We start from the raw sequence: 17,821 nt of genomic DNA on the forward strand, positions 1-17,821 counted from the left end.
GCGCCCAGGGCTGGAAGAAAATTTTTTTGGCCTTAGTACCCCTGATTCAACTTTCATTTTTGACTGATTTTCTTATATATACGTGTTACCATTAATCCTCGCTTCGCGAGGCGGGCTTCGCCCGCCTCTCGCTGCGCTCGGTATAAAAATACGTTCGATTTAAAAATATATTGAATTTAAACTCGGGTAAAACGGAAATAAAAGTTACATCACAAAGGTTATAGAGCTTTTTCAATTGCCGATGCAATAATCAAACATGAAGTGATTGTCAGTCATTGATATACTTCCTTGCCTACTATACATTCATTAAATAGAAATTTTAGGCTCAGGTAAAAAGGAAACTAACGCCATAAATACAGGTATCAATTTACCTGTATGTAAGTAACTACAGCAGAGAAAATTTAACAACTGTAGCATGCATGTTACAAGATTTATTGCTGTTTTTTTTAAGGTGGTATGGGACATATGTGGATATTAATGTGAATAAAAGAAAATTATAATTTAAATACTTTTACCGATTTAGAATTTTCAGATTTTAAAATATTTAACCAAATAATACGTTCAAAATTTTTTGAGAAAGGTAAAATTTTTACAATCCCCAGCAAGATTCGCACTAATGACTTACATATTCGTATTGACCCTTCTAATCTACTGCGCTACGCTGTTACGTGATAACTTTGGGGGAAAACTATTTATAAAAAAAATACACTTAATTTTATTGTTCATTTCGATAAATAGTACGTCACAACATGGAAGTGTCCAATAACACCTTAAAGTAAATATTTGTAAGACAACGGGGGAATTATTTTTTCCATACCACCTTAACTGGATCGTCGTGGCCATGTTTATAAAATGATTTAATATTAAAAGCTAAATTATTTGGATTTTTATTTTACTTAAGGTACTTCACTACACCGAGACTTATACTTTTTAAGACACTACGTCACAAGATGGCGATTTAGATGTTAATGTTAAATGTTAAACTGTTTGTATCAATCGATTCAGATGTATATCGTCATAGCTCAGTGGTTAAAGTATCTGGCTTGTGAGCCGCAAGTCATGAGTTCGAATCAACCTGGGGATTTTGTTTATGTTTACTGAATGAAATTTTTGGAAAAAAACCCACATTTTTTTTAAATCTAAAATTGCGCATTTTTTCACCTATTTGATATATATATACCTCTTATCCATCATGCTTTATATCATAACAGGCACGTAGCATCAGGGGGGGCCAGGCCCCCCCCCCCCCCCCCACTTTTTCTCGCAGTAAGAAATTTTTTAAAATTTACATATAAAAAAATGAATTATAATGGAGTTGCCCCCCCCCCCCCCCACTTTTTTGGAAGTGAGTAAAAAATTGATATGAAGATAAGGAAATGAGGAGTCAAATTGAAGTTACCCCCCCCCCCCCCCCCCCCCCACGGATTAGGATATTGAAGATTTTTGGAAACTTTAAATTACCCTTTTTTTTTTTTTTTTTTTGCTTGTCAAGATTTTTTGGATGGGTCTGGCCCCCCCCCCCCCCACTTGCTACGTGCCTGCATAATCAAGTAATTTTCTGCTGATTTAAGAAACTATTCCAAGGTGTAGTGAGGCACCTTAATGTTAGTTTATAACCAAAAGAGTATCATATGTCAAAGTTTAAGAGAGATCTGATGGATAATTTGTTGACCATACATAGTGCCTCCTTATTATCCATGCTATAACTTCGATAAAGAAAACGAAATTTACCCATGTCTCTTTAATACTCCACATGGTTTACAAATGTGCTCTCTTATGGTTGACTTGCTACAGAACGAAATAAAAAAAAGTTCAATACAGAATATTTAGAACGAGTTTCACCATTTTCCACGAGAACAAATTGGAGCGAGATCATTTTGCCTACAGCATGTGTGACCAATGGTATGTGTGGAAGTTTATAATAATATGCTATAGGTCTCAATATCTATAGAAAAGAAAGTCTGCACATATTTCGTGACATCTTTATTTTCAGTATATATAGATGCATATTGAAGGCGTAATAATGAATAAAAACAACAATAACCAGGCAATGCACTCCTCAAAGGATTTCATCAAGTGCTCATCTCCCCCTATAATCTCCCCCTTTATAGGGGGTCAATGACCAGTCTGATGAACAGTTTCAATAAAAAGTCAGAAAAGAATTGGAAAACATTTTCCTAATGCAGCTTACAGCGTCATGAAGATTCTTTGTTATAGAGTAAAAAATATGGCATGAAATCAATAAGACATTGTATTGTTAGACATGAAAAAAAAACCCTACATGTACACATATTGTATTGTTATATAACACTGCCTTCTATACAATTTTACCATTATGCAACTTACATGTATATGTATAATATATGAGGAGAGAAAAAAAACCCTCAGTTTGCAACTAAAACAACAAAACAATTAACAAAGAGAAAAAAACATTCCTCCACAGATCTACTTCCTGTTTGAGCACCCAAGTTCTTTTTTTTTTATTTACTTCAAGCATGGTCCAATAAAAAAAATTGGAGTTATTTTTCGGATTCATACTTTGGTAAGTTTACTTCTAAATATCAGTCATAAAAATCACGACAAATCATGAAACATTAGTCATTAAAACCATGACACTTCTGCTTACCCAAACTAAATGAATACTAATGATTCCATATGTATGGTAGAATCCCATCAATTTCACGGGCCTTTCCTCACAATTTTTTCAGAGCTATGCTGAAGAGGCCTGAGAGGATGAGATTGTAAATATCATAGTCGAACAAGTCGTGACTTCAATAAAAAGAATTTTCCAGCCAATCCCATTGTTAAACTGGTATTTCCCAACATGGTTAGAATATTTGATTCTAAAGTTCATTAAAATATTACTCATTATAATTTCTCAGTTAATTAACTTAAAACAACAAACATTAACTATCACCATTTGAATGGAGAATGATATTAGTACATGTACTGTCCTTTTCCTTAACCCCCTCCACCCCCCCCCCCCCCCCCCCCAATTTTAATAGACCATAATTTCTAAATGATCACCTTTGAATGAAAGAAAGTCTTGACCATATACTACAAATAACCTTGACCACTACTTGACATGTCCACACTTTGTCTGGTAAATTTGAACAATACATGTTTTACAGATCAACATAGAATTGCTTGTAAGAGTATACATTACATTCTGTAAGTGTATATATCATTTACTGTAGGTGTATACACAATATAATAATTCAATGTATACATACTGTAGTGGTTTCACCTTATATCAATATTCAATCTATAGATATTGTCAAAACATTCTACAATGTATACATAAGGAGAGTGCCTATCTGCACCACAAAATATGAAACAATAAATTAAATTGATTACACAAATATACAAGCCAATTTTAATGTGAAGTACCTTAAAATACTGCACAGAAATCACTATACAAGGTTTTTTTTGGCTTACTATCTATAAGCATTATTTACAGAAAGGTATGTATTCCTAGTCTTCTAACCTTACAGATTTTTGTTTAATTAGTACATGTTCTATTTTAGTAGCAAAATGATCATATAAGCCAATGTTATCCTATAATAAATACACATGTATCCTCTTCATCTAATGATTTTACACATAATATCAAATGGCCGCGAGTTTGCAAGACACCAGTCACAACAACTTCCATGTATAAATGGGTTTAATACATCTAAGGCCAACATTTAGAAATATCATATGCCCTGTTCCTCTACAGATATTTACATTCTGAGAATAATTTTTCCTTCAAGGCATTTTTATGGCAGATGCCTATTTCATTGAAGTGGTTTAGAATCAAATCAAAAAAAAAAACACAACTTTTTATTCTTAGGTCATAAATCTCCAAAAATAAAATTTTTATTGTAAATTTTGTAAATGGGAAATAACTTTTATTTTACCTATGGTACCTGCTGAAGATTAACCGTTATGTAAGAAGGGGACAAATAATGTTTGGAAGCTGGTCTTTTATGTAGCTTTGCTATACGAGGATTATGCTATGCTTCTCCTGTTGAGAACTGGAGCATAAACCCAATGGCATGCGACATACAGTACAACTTTACAATAACTTCCTGGCCTATAACTTGACACTATATCATCACAGAGAACCACAAATACTAAAACAGCTTTCTGAGTACAAGTTGGAAATCATTATAAAACCCCTAAAATTTAATCACAAGGTATTTTGGTATTTCATAAAATGCAGAATACACACTTAAATCAAAATAATACAATATAACCTTCTTATGGCAAAACATGTTTTAGTGAAAACCCACATATAATGGAATCTCTCTCTTCCATATATTATAGAGTGATGAAATTCTTACTGGATCAAGACAAAAGTATCACTTAATAACAGCTAGTGCATAGGGAAGCCTCAGGTGTATATACACAAAGGCTATTCTCATATCAATACTATTGATATCATTTTCACACTAAAAATTTTTTTTTCTAATTTTCTGGTCATCAAAAAAATAATTGAAGGACATGTCTTTTTCAAATAAAAAATCATCAAAATAAAACAAAAACCTGGCACCTTCATACATCTCAACAGGGAAGAAAAATTTGCTCTACATTCAACGTATTTAAACATTAAAAAAATCATAGAGCTCACACAAAAATATTATAAAATATGATGAAATTTCTCATTACAAGCATTTTTACACATGCATACTTCATATCTACACATATGCAAATTAATTGTGTTTAAATTGGTTTTGGTTGTATTTTTTCTTATTTGTATTAACAGTTTGGTGTGAACATACTAATTAAATAAAAGCCATAGCTTAAAAACTGGAGAACTACAATTGTATAAGTCACTGTTGCATCTTTAGACAATCTGATTTTTTTTGCAAATGAGTAACCATTGAATTTTCTCCAATGAATAAAAACCTTGAATTGTTGTTATTTTTCTCCTGATTGTAGCTTTCTCTTTCAAGGTCGTAGGATGTGTGTCAAAGGTCAAAGGCAATGAACCATGAACACTGTTGCCAATAAAAAAAAATGTCTGAAGAGTGGTTTGGTTATAAAATTGTACACTTTCGTTTCTTGCTTTTCTTGATGCTATTTTTTCCATTCGTCTGGCGGCTGGCCTCCATTTTCCTATCTCTTATGGCTCTCATTAAATCATAAAATACCTGAAAAAGTACAAAAAATGTTAATACTAAAAAATTATCAAAAATTGAGTACCATAAATAATATGTTAATAGAATTTTGAGGTCATATTGTAATTTTTCTCTTAAAAAAAACCAAGATCAATTTTTTTTTTCATTGCTGCAATATAAATAATTTTAAACATTTGAAGAAAAAAGAATTCTCATACATTAATCATGTGCACTGGCCTGCTAAAACAAAAATAAAGAAGCTTAAAATGCCATTTTTTCTTGTAAACAAATTACAGATATTCAAAATAAATAAGATACTGAAATTAACAAGTACCAGGTAGAATTGGCAAAGTATATTATACTGGAAATCATTGCATCCATGAGGGTTTTTTTTAAAAGTTTACTTACAATTTTGTGAAGTAATGAGAGAGAGAGAGAGAGAGAGAGAGAGAGAGAGAGAGAATTTTAATTTGGTGAATTACCTTCCATATTTACTCATACATGTAAATATTCGATAATGAAGCAAAATGGTAATCAATCCAGAACTAATTGTATACAGTGTCATAGATAAACAATAATTAGAGCATGCCATATTTCATATAAACCATAGTCACTTAGTGACATCATAGTCTGAGGGGAAAATTTGAAAAAATAAATACGACATAGCAGCAAAATAGAACTATAAATGAAGCCAGAGGCCGGACAGCGAAGGCTGGTTGAGATCTTTACCCCGCGGGTCACAGAATGACACAACACTTTGTGGTGTGTTCTGGTATTGGGTCTCCGGGGGCGTTTGCTGCCTTTTTGTCTCTAATGGTTCGCATTAAGTCATAAAACACCTGGAAAAATGGAACAATATCTCAAAATACTACTGTGCTGACTGTAATACGGGTACTTGATGGTATATCAAGCTGAAATGTACCTCAGTCTCCTTATCATTATAAACACCAATATACAACACTTCTGAACATATTCTATCCGTTCCAGGGGACCATGTAGCTGCAATAATGTAGCCCTTCCCTTTTTTCATCCAAAATTTTTTTGACCGACATGAATTTGTGGACTACATGACCACAATACCTATAAAATATTAGTTTCATTCCCCTCAAAATATGATGTTGATAACACAGCTGCATTTATCTTCATCTTTCTCATTTTAATATGTAATTTTTCTCTCATTTCCTCTGTTATTCTCTCTATTCCCAAGAATGATATCTGAGTATTAATATTTTACACAAGTTTAAGGTACAACCGCACCTGCAAATTATCAATAAGAAATTATTTGTCCAATATCTGACACTCGGTTGTCAAATGCTGGCCTCAACACATAGCATATACAAATGAAGTAAGGATTATATAGCATGTAAAAGGTCAACGAGGTCAAACAGCGAGGAATCAATTGGGAAAATTGCTGAGAATATATGTAATGTGAAACATTTGTTCTTATATCTATAGTCATATCCTTCTTTCTTTTAAATTAATCAAGGTCTCTTGAAATGAATAATTTTGATCATATTTTGACATAAATAAATACATATAAACAATTTACATCTAATCAAATCGTGTTCAAAGCATTGAGGAATGGGTGACTTTAGGACTATTGAGTGGGGTTTCTTAGGACTATTGGGTTTGGTGGGTGGGGAGTGGGGTGTCAAGCATAGTTTGAAATGGGGACAATAAATATTGATAGGTTATATGTCCATTTGCGTACAATAACTGCTTACATAGATATGTTTATGGGTGCATGTGGGGTTATAATTACCATAAGATATTCTTTGTACAATTGTGAAATAATTTTTTTATAATTCCTTGCTTAAAAGTTTGTCTTTTAATATTATATCTCAGTACATTAAAAGTTTAAACCTTTTTGCTTAGTATAAATATTTATTTTTAACAGTTTATAAAAATCATTTTATTTCATTTCAAAAACAAATTGAAATTTTATACTTTGGTAGATATGAAACAGAACAGTGTGGTTTAATTAGGAGAAAATTTTATGATTCAAAGTAAACTGTTTTGCAAAGGAGCTTTTATTTTTTTTTTCTATATCACAATACAGTATATCACTAAACAAAAAAAGAAACTAAAAACATAATAAAATAATACAATTTTTTTTTTTCGAAATACAAGACATTCCCTACCCAAACATCCCAATGTGGCAATGTTAAAATGGGTCAACTTCTCGATAAGTACTCTAGCTGACATGTAAGGGATCTCAAGATACTGCACAGACAATATCTTCCTAAATGTATGACCAGGATAGTTTGACACTTGACTTTGATCAGACATCAGTTGGTCTAAAAACTAACCTATTAACACACTAACCTACAGGTGTAAAACAATATGATTATTCTTTTTTTTTAAGGGGGTGGGGGGGGGGGGGGGTAACAAAGATCACACATTGTGTGTAAATAAAAAAAATATACATGTTATGAATGGGTAAATCGTATCACTGTGCTCTCAATAAGAGTTTCATCTGTCACAATTGAAATGGCTACTTTGTTAGTCTGTCTCAAAAATATTTGGCAGCTGGAACTGAAAAAACTAAGTTTCACAATTTTTGTTTGCTTGATCATTTCTATGTCATAATGCCATTTGGCAGCAATGTGTTAATGACACAGAAACGGTCAATCATGTTTTTGGTTGTATACAATTGGAAGACTTGAGTGTCTGTTTGTTTGTATGAATGTCTCTACAAGATTTGACAGCAGCCATTAGAGGAGCTATCGGGTGGTTTGACCTCTCGAGATTTCCGGTCAACTGGACGTTGACTGGGAGCGGTTATCCGGCGGTTAATCGTGCCGACTCTCACACCTGACTTACTTTGTTTGATCATGCGTAACAGATCATAAAAACACTGTCAAAAAAGAAAAGAAAAATGGTTTCTTCAATGGTTGAAAATCAACATTTAAAACTTGGTTTATTTTTTATTCATTCTGATATGCAAAATAATAATAAATTTATGTTTAATTGCCTTAAAAAAAATTTGGTGTCTCCTTCTCCTTTCACTTTTGCTGTCTTCATGTTACAAACAACAAAGAAAGATAACTCTTTTAGATTCAGCAATTTAGAAAAAAAGGCACTTCAAATAAAACAGGAGAGCCCCAATCTCATCATACAGATCCATTAAATAACTCCCTGTTAAACATATCAGCTGCCATGTTCCTGCTGTATTTATAAATAAACTCATCCATTTCTTTAAAACAATGCAGTACAGATGGCAAGGCAAAAAACTGGTGCCAAAAAATCTTGAAAATACTTGCAGCTGTCCAGAGAGATTAAGACTATTTATAATACATTTATAACGAAATGGTTTTCTTCATTTTCCTTCCTCATAAGCAAGGAGCAAGTTAAACATGTTAAATATACACACAATATTATAATACATATTTATCTGTAATTGGCTTATTTGTTCATCATTCACAAAATTCTTAAGGAAATAAAAATTCAAAGAAAAAATGAATCAGTCTCGTTGGAAATGATTTCTGTTAAACAGCTGCTGAACAAGCCACATCTGTGTGTAATGTACTTCCTACAATCCCCATATCACAAGATAGATAGGTTCAACAGCATGGATTTCAGAGATTACACAATTGCTCGAAAAAACCTGGACCAACTCTCACATAAATTCTTAACTCCTGTAGCCATTTCTTCTAGAATATGTTTGCTGGAATTTTAGAAACTTCTACAAAACTGACTTTGATTGCATTTATTTGTTCCCCTCTGTAATATGAAGTTACTATGGATACCTTGATAGTAACAATTTCTAAAGATTCCCTAGTATCTATCAAACCACTCTCTCAAACCTCGAGTGTACTTGTAAATAACCTTTTAAAAAAATGTTCATTCCTGGGAAAATATATATCCTCCCAGTATACATCAAAACCTCTCCAACATCTCTAAAAATCGCTGTATCACTCAAGATTTATTTTTTCCCTAAATTCGTTCTAACCCCCCCCCCCCCCCCCCCCATTTCTTCCCAATAACCTGACATACCTCCTTTTGGGTATAGGTCAACTCTGACAAATATCTACTGGAGTAACATTCAAAATTTTTCTCTCCAACAAACTCGTGTTTTCCCCATTTTTTTTTTTTTTTGATAACGAGACGCTGGAGGTCAACATTTGTTTCCTGTGTTAATACAAGAATTACCAACTAATGAAAGTAAGCTACCAGGAACTCGAATTTCTGGCTTCCTCGGCCCAGTAGAACCGATAAGGTGTTCACTGCATGCAACAAGCAATTAATGGCAGTGGGAACTAATCGGAGTGGAGATAGAACACATCTCCACAAAAACTTTTAACAACAACAACAACCCCCCCCCCCTCGTTACATACCTCAAGAAAACAATCCTACGTTCCTCATCACCTTTCTACATCATATAATTTTAAATGTTTCATCCTGAATACCTCTGATTTTCGAATTTCATCACTTTTGATTTGAGTAATGACAATATATATAGATGGGTTTTTTTTTGTGAAGCATTTCCCATTACCCTTTCTTCTTTTCATAATCTTACATGTTTCATCCTGTTTCATTGCTTTTGATTTGACAATACATTAAATGTATAATTCTGTTTTGTTATCTATTAAATAGCTACAGACGATATATATGATATTAATTGGTCAGAAGAAGAAATAGATTTTGCTCTGAAATGAGACAATAGGCTCAGAATGTCTCTAATATTTACAGTCCTAACTGGATTTGAAATTTTTACATCTAACAATTTCTTTAAAGATTGTGAACTTTCAAAAATTCTAGGCGAAATGATTTCTCCTAGAATCTTTTCTCCCTCTAAAATCCCAATCAATTCTTGATAAAGCATCTCTTTTTATCAGTATTCAAAAACATCCTTACTACAAATTACCACCACCATCTGCACAGACCCAAAATAAAAATGCAGGTTAAAGGGACAGGAAGTTGAGTAAACGGATTGTAGCAACCAAGTATAAACCCAAGGCACTGATTGGTTGATGATTCAGGTACACACACATGTAAGTGTCATAAACCACATGTAGCACTTTACACGTGTAAAAACAACGACACAAAATACAACCACTGACATGCACACGCGTCACTTGAGGAATTCGTCCGAGGTCAACAGTGCTATATGCTGTAATGGCCATTATCATTACTGTCACTCGTCACTGCCCACTATGACATGCTTTCTTTTCTCCCTCCCCCTTTTTCTCAGAATTACGCCTTCTGTCCTCCCTCCCCCCTTTCTCAGATCTATGTGTATACCTAAACTACTGTGAAAGGGGAAGCAGTGATGACACACAGGTATACATGTTCATCTAACTGAAAAACTGGCCCTCCACAAAGCACAAAATTTTGATGGAAGGTAAAGCTATGTAATGTTAAGATTCCACATTTGACCTAAAAATACAACCTAATCCTTCCTGACCATGTCCAGCTAACTGGTACAGCTCTAACTAGCTAGAAAGATCAGTAGAAACTAGTTGATATTAATAGTCAGGGAGTTAAGGTCTTTACACACATATTAGGAGCAACAACTCATACAGGAAAACAAATTAATAAATATTAATGCTCGTACACCTATACAAAGGCCTGAATTCTGATTTTTCTCATAAAAGACACCCATTAAACATTCTTAACACCTTACATTTTTCACATTCAGAAACACATCTGTCAAATCAGAGAGGAAAGGGGACCTAACTGTCTAATTATACACCTGTATGCATGGAATAATGCCTTTAGGGTTTGTGTATACTAATTGATTTACAGTAATGAACACAGATTATCTACATCTATACATACAGAGGCTTGGTCCTATTTAAACAATACACAAACTGATTCTACTTGCAAATGGAGAGGCCTTTTTTAAAATTTATAACAAGACTTGGGCTTTTTCACCATGAGTCTTTAGGATTTATTGCTTGATTATAGTTCTAAATGAGAGAGAGAGAGAGAATTGTTCATTACTTAACCAATGCATGTTGCAGACCAGTTGTTAGTTGTAACCTTTAACTATCCAACATCAACTTTACATGGATAGTCTCTAGTTAGTAAATACAGCTCTTTGCATATATTTGTAGAATTTCCTCAGCCAGGGCATTTAACCACAGCCAAAGCAATATGTATGCTTTCAAGCACAGCCATTCTCATCTGTAGAGTATTTTAACTTGAACTTGTAAGACCTTTCAACTTGCTGAAAAGGTTCAAGGTTATATACCTATATCCTTGACAATCCCATAAATAGAGTACAAAAAAGGTCCATCTTAAAATGAGATTTAATGGTATGAAATTAGCAGAAAATAACATGAACAATTCTATTAACCTTTTGACCACAGAGGGGATGAAAATTCCTGTATAAATGAACCTGTCCATTATAATAAAACAAAATTCACCACCAGGTTTTTTCATTGAAATTCCTACGACCTTTCTTTCTTGTCCGTTGATTGGACCCCACTCCAAGTACACTAATTATGACACCACATACTTCCTTCAACCAAAAGTCACTCTAACTAACTGCACTTAAAATTGATTTAACTTCCTTCTTTCTTTCATTTTGTTCCAATCTGTGGCATAGACCTTTCTTGACACACTTCTAGCCAACTCCAGACTTCCCTAGATCAAGCATCTATAACATTACATACTTCCTCAAATCACAAATCACAACAAAACTGCAATAAATGATTCAACTTCCTGTTTCCTTTAAAATTGTTTCAATCTGTTTTCAATCTGCTACATGGCCCTTTCTTGACACACTCTTATGGCTTCCCTAGATCATGCATCTATAACTACCGGTAAAACAATTTTTCACAACAATGCTCGGATTACAATTTCCGTCTACCGTAAAAAATGTCGCCATAATGCCCCTATCGTCCTTACCTTATCGACATTAGCTCTGGTCTTGGCGGACGTTTCCACGTACGGTACGCTCCACTGTTTGGCCCGTTCCTGCGCCTCTTCCACGCTGACGTAACGTTTATCTTCGAGATCTGCCTTGTTCCCCACTAACAGAAATGGTATTGTGTCGTCATTTTTCACTCGTAATATTTGTTCCCTACAACGAAAAATTCTGACACTGTATACTCTGCTTCAAATGATTCTTGAGCATGTCTCTTGCAGTGTGTAAAATTTTAAATACAGATAGAAGATCAGTTATTCAAAGTAAAAGTTAATCCTTGAGTTTGATACATTCATACAGTTCATTCACATGTATATCCATCAACAAAGTTAGTTTGGGAATGCATAAATGACAGTTGAAGATAAAGAAATCTACATAAAAATGTCAAAATCAGTTGATGTTTTAGTGAAAACCATTAGAGACTCCATCTGGAATAGTCTGCATATTATGAATATGCTACATCAATGGAAATCAAAGAAGTTTGAAGGTCCTTTCTGTATTACAAGCCAATGGGGATGAGGAGATATGCTTGGGACTATCAAAATAACATTTTCATGATCTGATCATTCATTGTCTATATGTTAAATATCTATCATTTTTCATTTGGCAAATAAACAGAAAAAACAAACAAATAAACATCTGGAAAAAGTAATGAGTAAAATTGTAATGATTTTTCTCTTTAAAACACAAGAGTTTAAGACATTCCCCATGTTGATCAAAAATAAAAACAGAGGAATTACCAATGACATTAAATAAAAGGTACGTAAACATCATTCACCAGGGTACCAGTTTAACACGTGTGCTTTCTGCTTTATGCAACTGTATAAGCATTTCATCATTATCTAGTAAATATCATGATTAAAAACAACCTCATTTTTGAAGATTCATCGGCGGAGATAGAAGAAAGACATTCAAAGGCATTTTTTTGCATGTTACACTACAGGATGCTTCAATGGGCAAGAAAGGTGGTGATTTTTTGGCATTTATTTATATATACAAACAGGCCATAGCACGTGTACATTTCCCTCCACTAGACTTCCCGAATATCTGCCCATTCTCTGGACACTCAGTGAGGAACCAGGAGTATTCTGTTTAAATGTAACACTTGCTGGGAGAAATCCTATCGTTCAAACAGAAAATCTATCGTAAAATTGGAACGCTATATGAGCTTGATGAGTATAATCAGCTAAGAAAAATATTTGGGAATCTTTACATAAACATTCTGCCTATATCTGTGATAGGAACTCAAATCAACAAGCAGAATATTTTCTATTAAACCACATTATGAGCTGTTTTCCAAAGATTCCCCATCCCCCCCCCCCCCTGTTAAAATAACTTGGACAAATTTTTTTATTTCCATACCTGTATTTACATTGACAGCTCTTTCAGAATTAAAAAATAGCATAATTTAAGTTATTTGTTATTTCAAAGAAACCAAAAAAATATTTTCTATAAAAAAAACCACATTATGAGCTGTTTTCCAAAGATTCCCCATCCCCCCCCCCCCCCCCCCCCCTGTTAAAATAACTTGGACAAAATTAATTTTTTTATTTCCATACCTGTATTTACATTGACAGCTCTTTCAGAATAAAATAAAAGCATAATTTAAGTTATTTGTTATTTCAAAGAAACAAGAAAAATATTTTCTATATAAAACCACATTATGAGCTGTTTTCCAAAGATTTAGCCTCCTGTTAAAATAACTCTAACAAAATGCAACACATTGAATTGCTGAATGATGAATATATGCTTCAGAATGCTAGAAGAAGTTTAAAAAAAATTTTAAATTAGAACTGCCAAGAGCCATCAATGTACAAACAGGTCAACAATAAAATTCTGAACTATTTTGATAGTGAAATTATTGTAAAAGGAGATCCCTATCCTTTTCTCCATTTATATTTTTAGAGTAATCAGAATATAAAACTGTTAAACCCGTTTCCTCATGAATTCGAGATTAATAAAAAAATTGGACAAATTTAACCTCTGATATGTTGTAAGAGTCATTGTAAAATTTCCAAATCTCCAGAGGAAATAGTTGACAGTGATATGTGTCAGAAACAACGTAAATTTGTGCAAAACTAACAATATCATGACTTGCAGCCTACAATGAAACTCAAAATCACAAAGTTTACTTAAAACTGTTTCCACTCTGACAAGCTTACCAGTGATGTTACAATTTATCACACAACTTTGCTGGTGTGGGTGTAAGCAGCTTATACAATGGTGAATTCTATCTCTAAATTTTTATTAGAAATTCCATTTCCTTAAATTTTACTGCACGCATATATATTTTAATGTAATTTAGTGAAGTAAAGTTTTAAAGAAATAAAAAATTCTCAACTTATTTATCATCTTATTTATCAAGGAAATAAAGTGAAAATAGTTATAAATGGTATTTATGTACTAGTTTTTGTGTTACAAACATTTATGTAACTTATTATGTGTTCAAATTCTTTGTTTTAATGGGGGAGGATGCATATTTGATAATCTTTCTGGCATAAAACATTCAGATTATAATAAACCATCAAATATGGCATAAAACCTTTTTCCCAAAATGGTAAACCATTTTGGCAAAAAACCTTGTCCATAATTATAATAAACCTCTCTGGTATAAAACCATTCCAATAATGGTAAACCATTAGTTCTGGTATAAAACCATTCCAATAATGGTAAACCATTAGTTCTGGTATAAAACCATTCCAATAATGGTAAACCATTAGTTCTGGCATAAAACCATTCCAATAATGGTAAACCATTAGTTCTGGCATAAAACCATCTCCATGGTGGTAAATCTCATGGGCATAAAACAGTTCTCATATTGGTAAACCATTCTGGCATAATGATAAAGAATTTAGCATTAAACTAATCATATCCATTACGTCTAACCATTAAGGCACAGGGATGCTACACAATGTGACAGTGTGCGAGTCATTGCATTAACACAACAGGACCTTTGGTCTTTGCCCACGGAAATTATTTTGCAATCTCGACGATTATCTCACAATGAACTGATTCAGTGCCATTCAAGATCTTTACTTGATTCACTGAGCATGGGAAATTATTTTGTTTTCATATTTGTGTGTTATATAATCATATTTTGATTCAAACAATTGTTACAGATTTAACGCACTATCAAAAAAATCAATATACAAGTGGGCTTTTTTCTCTCTCAATTCAACAATTAGGTAATCATCATTTGTGAAAATAAGTATCTACATATGGAATTACAGAGTATTTGTAGCAAAGTGGGAGGAAGTGAATCAAGTTGTATGAATTTTAACGTTAAAGTTTTAAATATCATTGAAAATTTGAAACCTTAATGCTCGGACATAATGCATATTATTGCTTGGAGTTCTTATTGCCTCAACTGCATATGATCCCTTGAATTTAATGTTTAGAGAGCTGTTGTGCACACAGAGAGAAATAGAGAGAGAGAGAGAGAGAGAGAGAGAGAGAGAATGGATGAATGGACAGAGAGAAAGAGGGGAGAGAAAGGGATGGGTTTTTTAAACACTCTCTCTATACTAACCTAAAGTCAACAGTTGCTTGAAATGATTCTTGTTCTGTTATGGAAAAGAGACACAGAAAGCCCTCCCCACTCCTGAAATAATTGTCTCTGATTGCTGCGTACTCCTCCTGACCCGCTGTGTCTAGAATATCTATCTGTACCTCCTCGCCATCTAAAACCACTTTCTTTCTGTAAGAATCTGCCTTGGTTGGTTCATAATCCTCCACAAACTGAAAAATAAAGAAAATTTGAAAGATCATAGCAAATTGTTACACTGCTGCTTTGAGAGAATCATAAATGCGAATCATAACCCTCCACAAACTAAAAATGAAAATTTTACATGTTAATTAAATGCATTCAAGTTCAGACTGAATCAATACACTTCCTTTCAAAAAGAATTGGCAATGTACATGAATTGTTAGATCATACATAAGAAAAGGAAATAGTCAAGTGGGTTTAATGTTCTATAGTCAAGTGTTCATAAACATGCAAACGCATTTGTGCCTGTGCATGGAGAATTGGATATTGGAAATTGCTTTTAGTTCATCTCTCTGTTTGTGCTTATTAACGTACCTCATCATACATAAACTGTAGCGTCAGGGCTGATTTTCCAACACCTCCACTCCCGACCATTATAACTTTATGGATGACCTGCGGTTGCTGCGTTTTCGCCTTCGACATCTTGGTAGTCTTTGTGTTTTATTTCCTTTCCTTCTCGCTTATGCCTTCGTTAACAGAGAGGAAATATCATGAAAGGGAAAATTAATACTGGGTATACAATGTTGATATCATTACATTAAAAATAAAAAATAGATATGAGGAATTGTCTCTAATTAGGTGGAGAATATAACAAACAAATGAATCAGCCACATCTATGACTCATGTTTAATCATATTTAAATATCAATAACAGGAGATTCACCATTATAAACTTTACCATTAATTACTGAATGTCATGTTTTTAAAAAGCGACAATGTAAACATCGAAGCCACTTAACGCCACTGAATATGCATTTCCGTGTTGGTTAAGTGGATCTGTAGATTAATCTTGGTCACAATAAGGGTGTGACACCAACTCTATTTTGTACATTAAAATCAAAACCATAAACAAATACCGCTGCCAACCTCGTATATACTGCAGTATATCTATATAAGATTGTCATCTACTCCCATTCATTAGTACGACAATTTGCACCAAAAGTTCTATTTTTGCCGGCAAAATATTTGTTTTGATCAGACTCTACATTACCCCCGTGTGACCTGACGTGACTTATCGAAGGAGATAAAGTAAAATGGTGAAATATTTTTTTAAAAATCTCAACCTACCTTCCACTATTGATCACAAAAGAAATTACATGGAAAATACAGAATATATCTACAGAACGGGCACGGAACACTTTACAAAATCCATGAACTTTCAAGTGGAAATGGCGAAATTGAGTGCATTGTGGGAATTCCCAATGTCCTATATTTGGGATTAATCTTTCTCAAAACGCAACGGATCAAGATCGGGCGTAATGATTTCCCGCGAAAATTTAAAAACAATCAAGATATGCTCAGTGAATAATATTAGAAAGAGGTAAGTAAAGCATTCTTTCCAAAATATGTTTGATTTAAAATTTGTAAAATACAAAAACATGATATTTTCTGGTTATTGGTGTATTTCATAATTTTATAGTGCTGATATGAAAACTTAAAGTTGCGCGATATCATTATATAAGGAAATCCGATCTTGCATCAGTGCAGATACCTCTGAGGGTAGAACACATGACTAGCGATTTAGGAGGCCTGGGTCCGAATCCTGGTCTGTCAATATTTCTCCCACCCCGTATACGTCAATGGCCAATGGTGATATCAGACTGTGATTTTATATAATTATTTTTTTTGTTCGTATGTTTGCTTGCTCTCTAAATTATGGGTTTTTTTTTTAGTTCAGGGTGTATTTTTTCCGCTAAAACTCTTGAAAAAATTGAAATCAGAGAGAAAAAAGTTCTTTCCTAATTATAAGATATAACTTAGTCCTCTTTCCTAAGTTCATTACTTATCCGTTCCACTATTCCAGTCTTCTCTTATGAAATTCTTAAGTTATGTCTTAACTTTAAGACAGGTAAATCGATGTCTTAGGAACAAACTTAACATGACGACAGTTTATGTTTTTTATTGAACTTAATTATATACATTAAAGTTGAACAAAAGTACCAGAATATACGTATCATTAAGACCTTTTTTACTTAACATCTAAACTGATTACTTTAGAACTATCAAAACATACATATTTTTCTTAAATTAATTTCTTTGGTAAAGAATTTTTTTTAGATTATCTGGTCGCACGCGC

The 17,821-nt window shown here is 33.2% G+C and overlaps 1 protein-coding gene across 3 annotated transcripts; it reads right to left on the bottom strand.

The window, feature by feature from the left end:
- Positions 1–1,966: 1,966 nt before the first annotated feature.
- Positions 1,967–16,972, bottom strand: LOC128162941 (ras-related protein Ral-A-like). Of its 3 annotated transcripts, XM_052826373.1 has the most exons (6): positions 16,813–16,972; positions 16,061–16,212; positions 15,509–15,717; positions 11,961–12,135; positions 5,835–5,944; positions 1,967–5,138 (listed from the first exon to the last, which is right to left on the bottom strand). In XM_052826373.1, exons 2-5 carry the CDS (start codon positions 16,166–16,168, stop codon positions 5,843–5,845), a joined length of 594 nt encoding a protein of 197 aa, XP_052682333.1. In that variant the 5' UTR covers positions 16,169–16,212; positions 16,813–16,972; the 3' UTR covers positions 1,967–5,138; positions 5,835–5,842. The 3 variants fall into 3 exon arrangements, with proteins under 3 accessions (XP_052682333.1, XP_052682332.1, XP_052682331.1); XM_052826372.1 differs by lacking the exon at positions 5,835–5,944; XM_052826371.1 differs by lacking the exons at positions 1,967–5,138; positions 5,835–5,944 and adding an exon at positions 6,797–7,962.
- Positions 16,973–17,821: the final 849 nt, after the last annotated feature.

The sequence above is a fragment of the Crassostrea angulata genome, chromosome 9, assembly GCF_025612915.1.
Source record: "Crassostrea angulata isolate pt1a10 chromosome 9, ASM2561291v2, whole genome shotgun sequence".
NCBI classification, from domain to species: Eukaryota; Metazoa; Mollusca; class Bivalvia; order Ostreida; family Ostreidae; genus Magallana; species Magallana angulata.

Bases quoted from the DNA above. Each gene is read 5' to 3' on its own strand.
- LOC128162941 (XM_052826371.1), bottom strand. From the start codon at position 16,168: ATGTCGAAGGCGAAAACGCAGCAACCGCAGGTCATCCATAAAGTTATA. The intron at 12,136-15,508 runs GTTAGTATAGAG...TTTTCGTTGTAG, and splicing joins CAAGCAACTGTTGACTTTAG to GGAACAAATATTACGAGTGA. The intron at 7,963-11,960 runs GTAAGGACGATA...CTTTTTTGACAG, and splicing joins CCAGAGCTAATGTCGATAAG to TGTTTTTATGATCTGTTACG.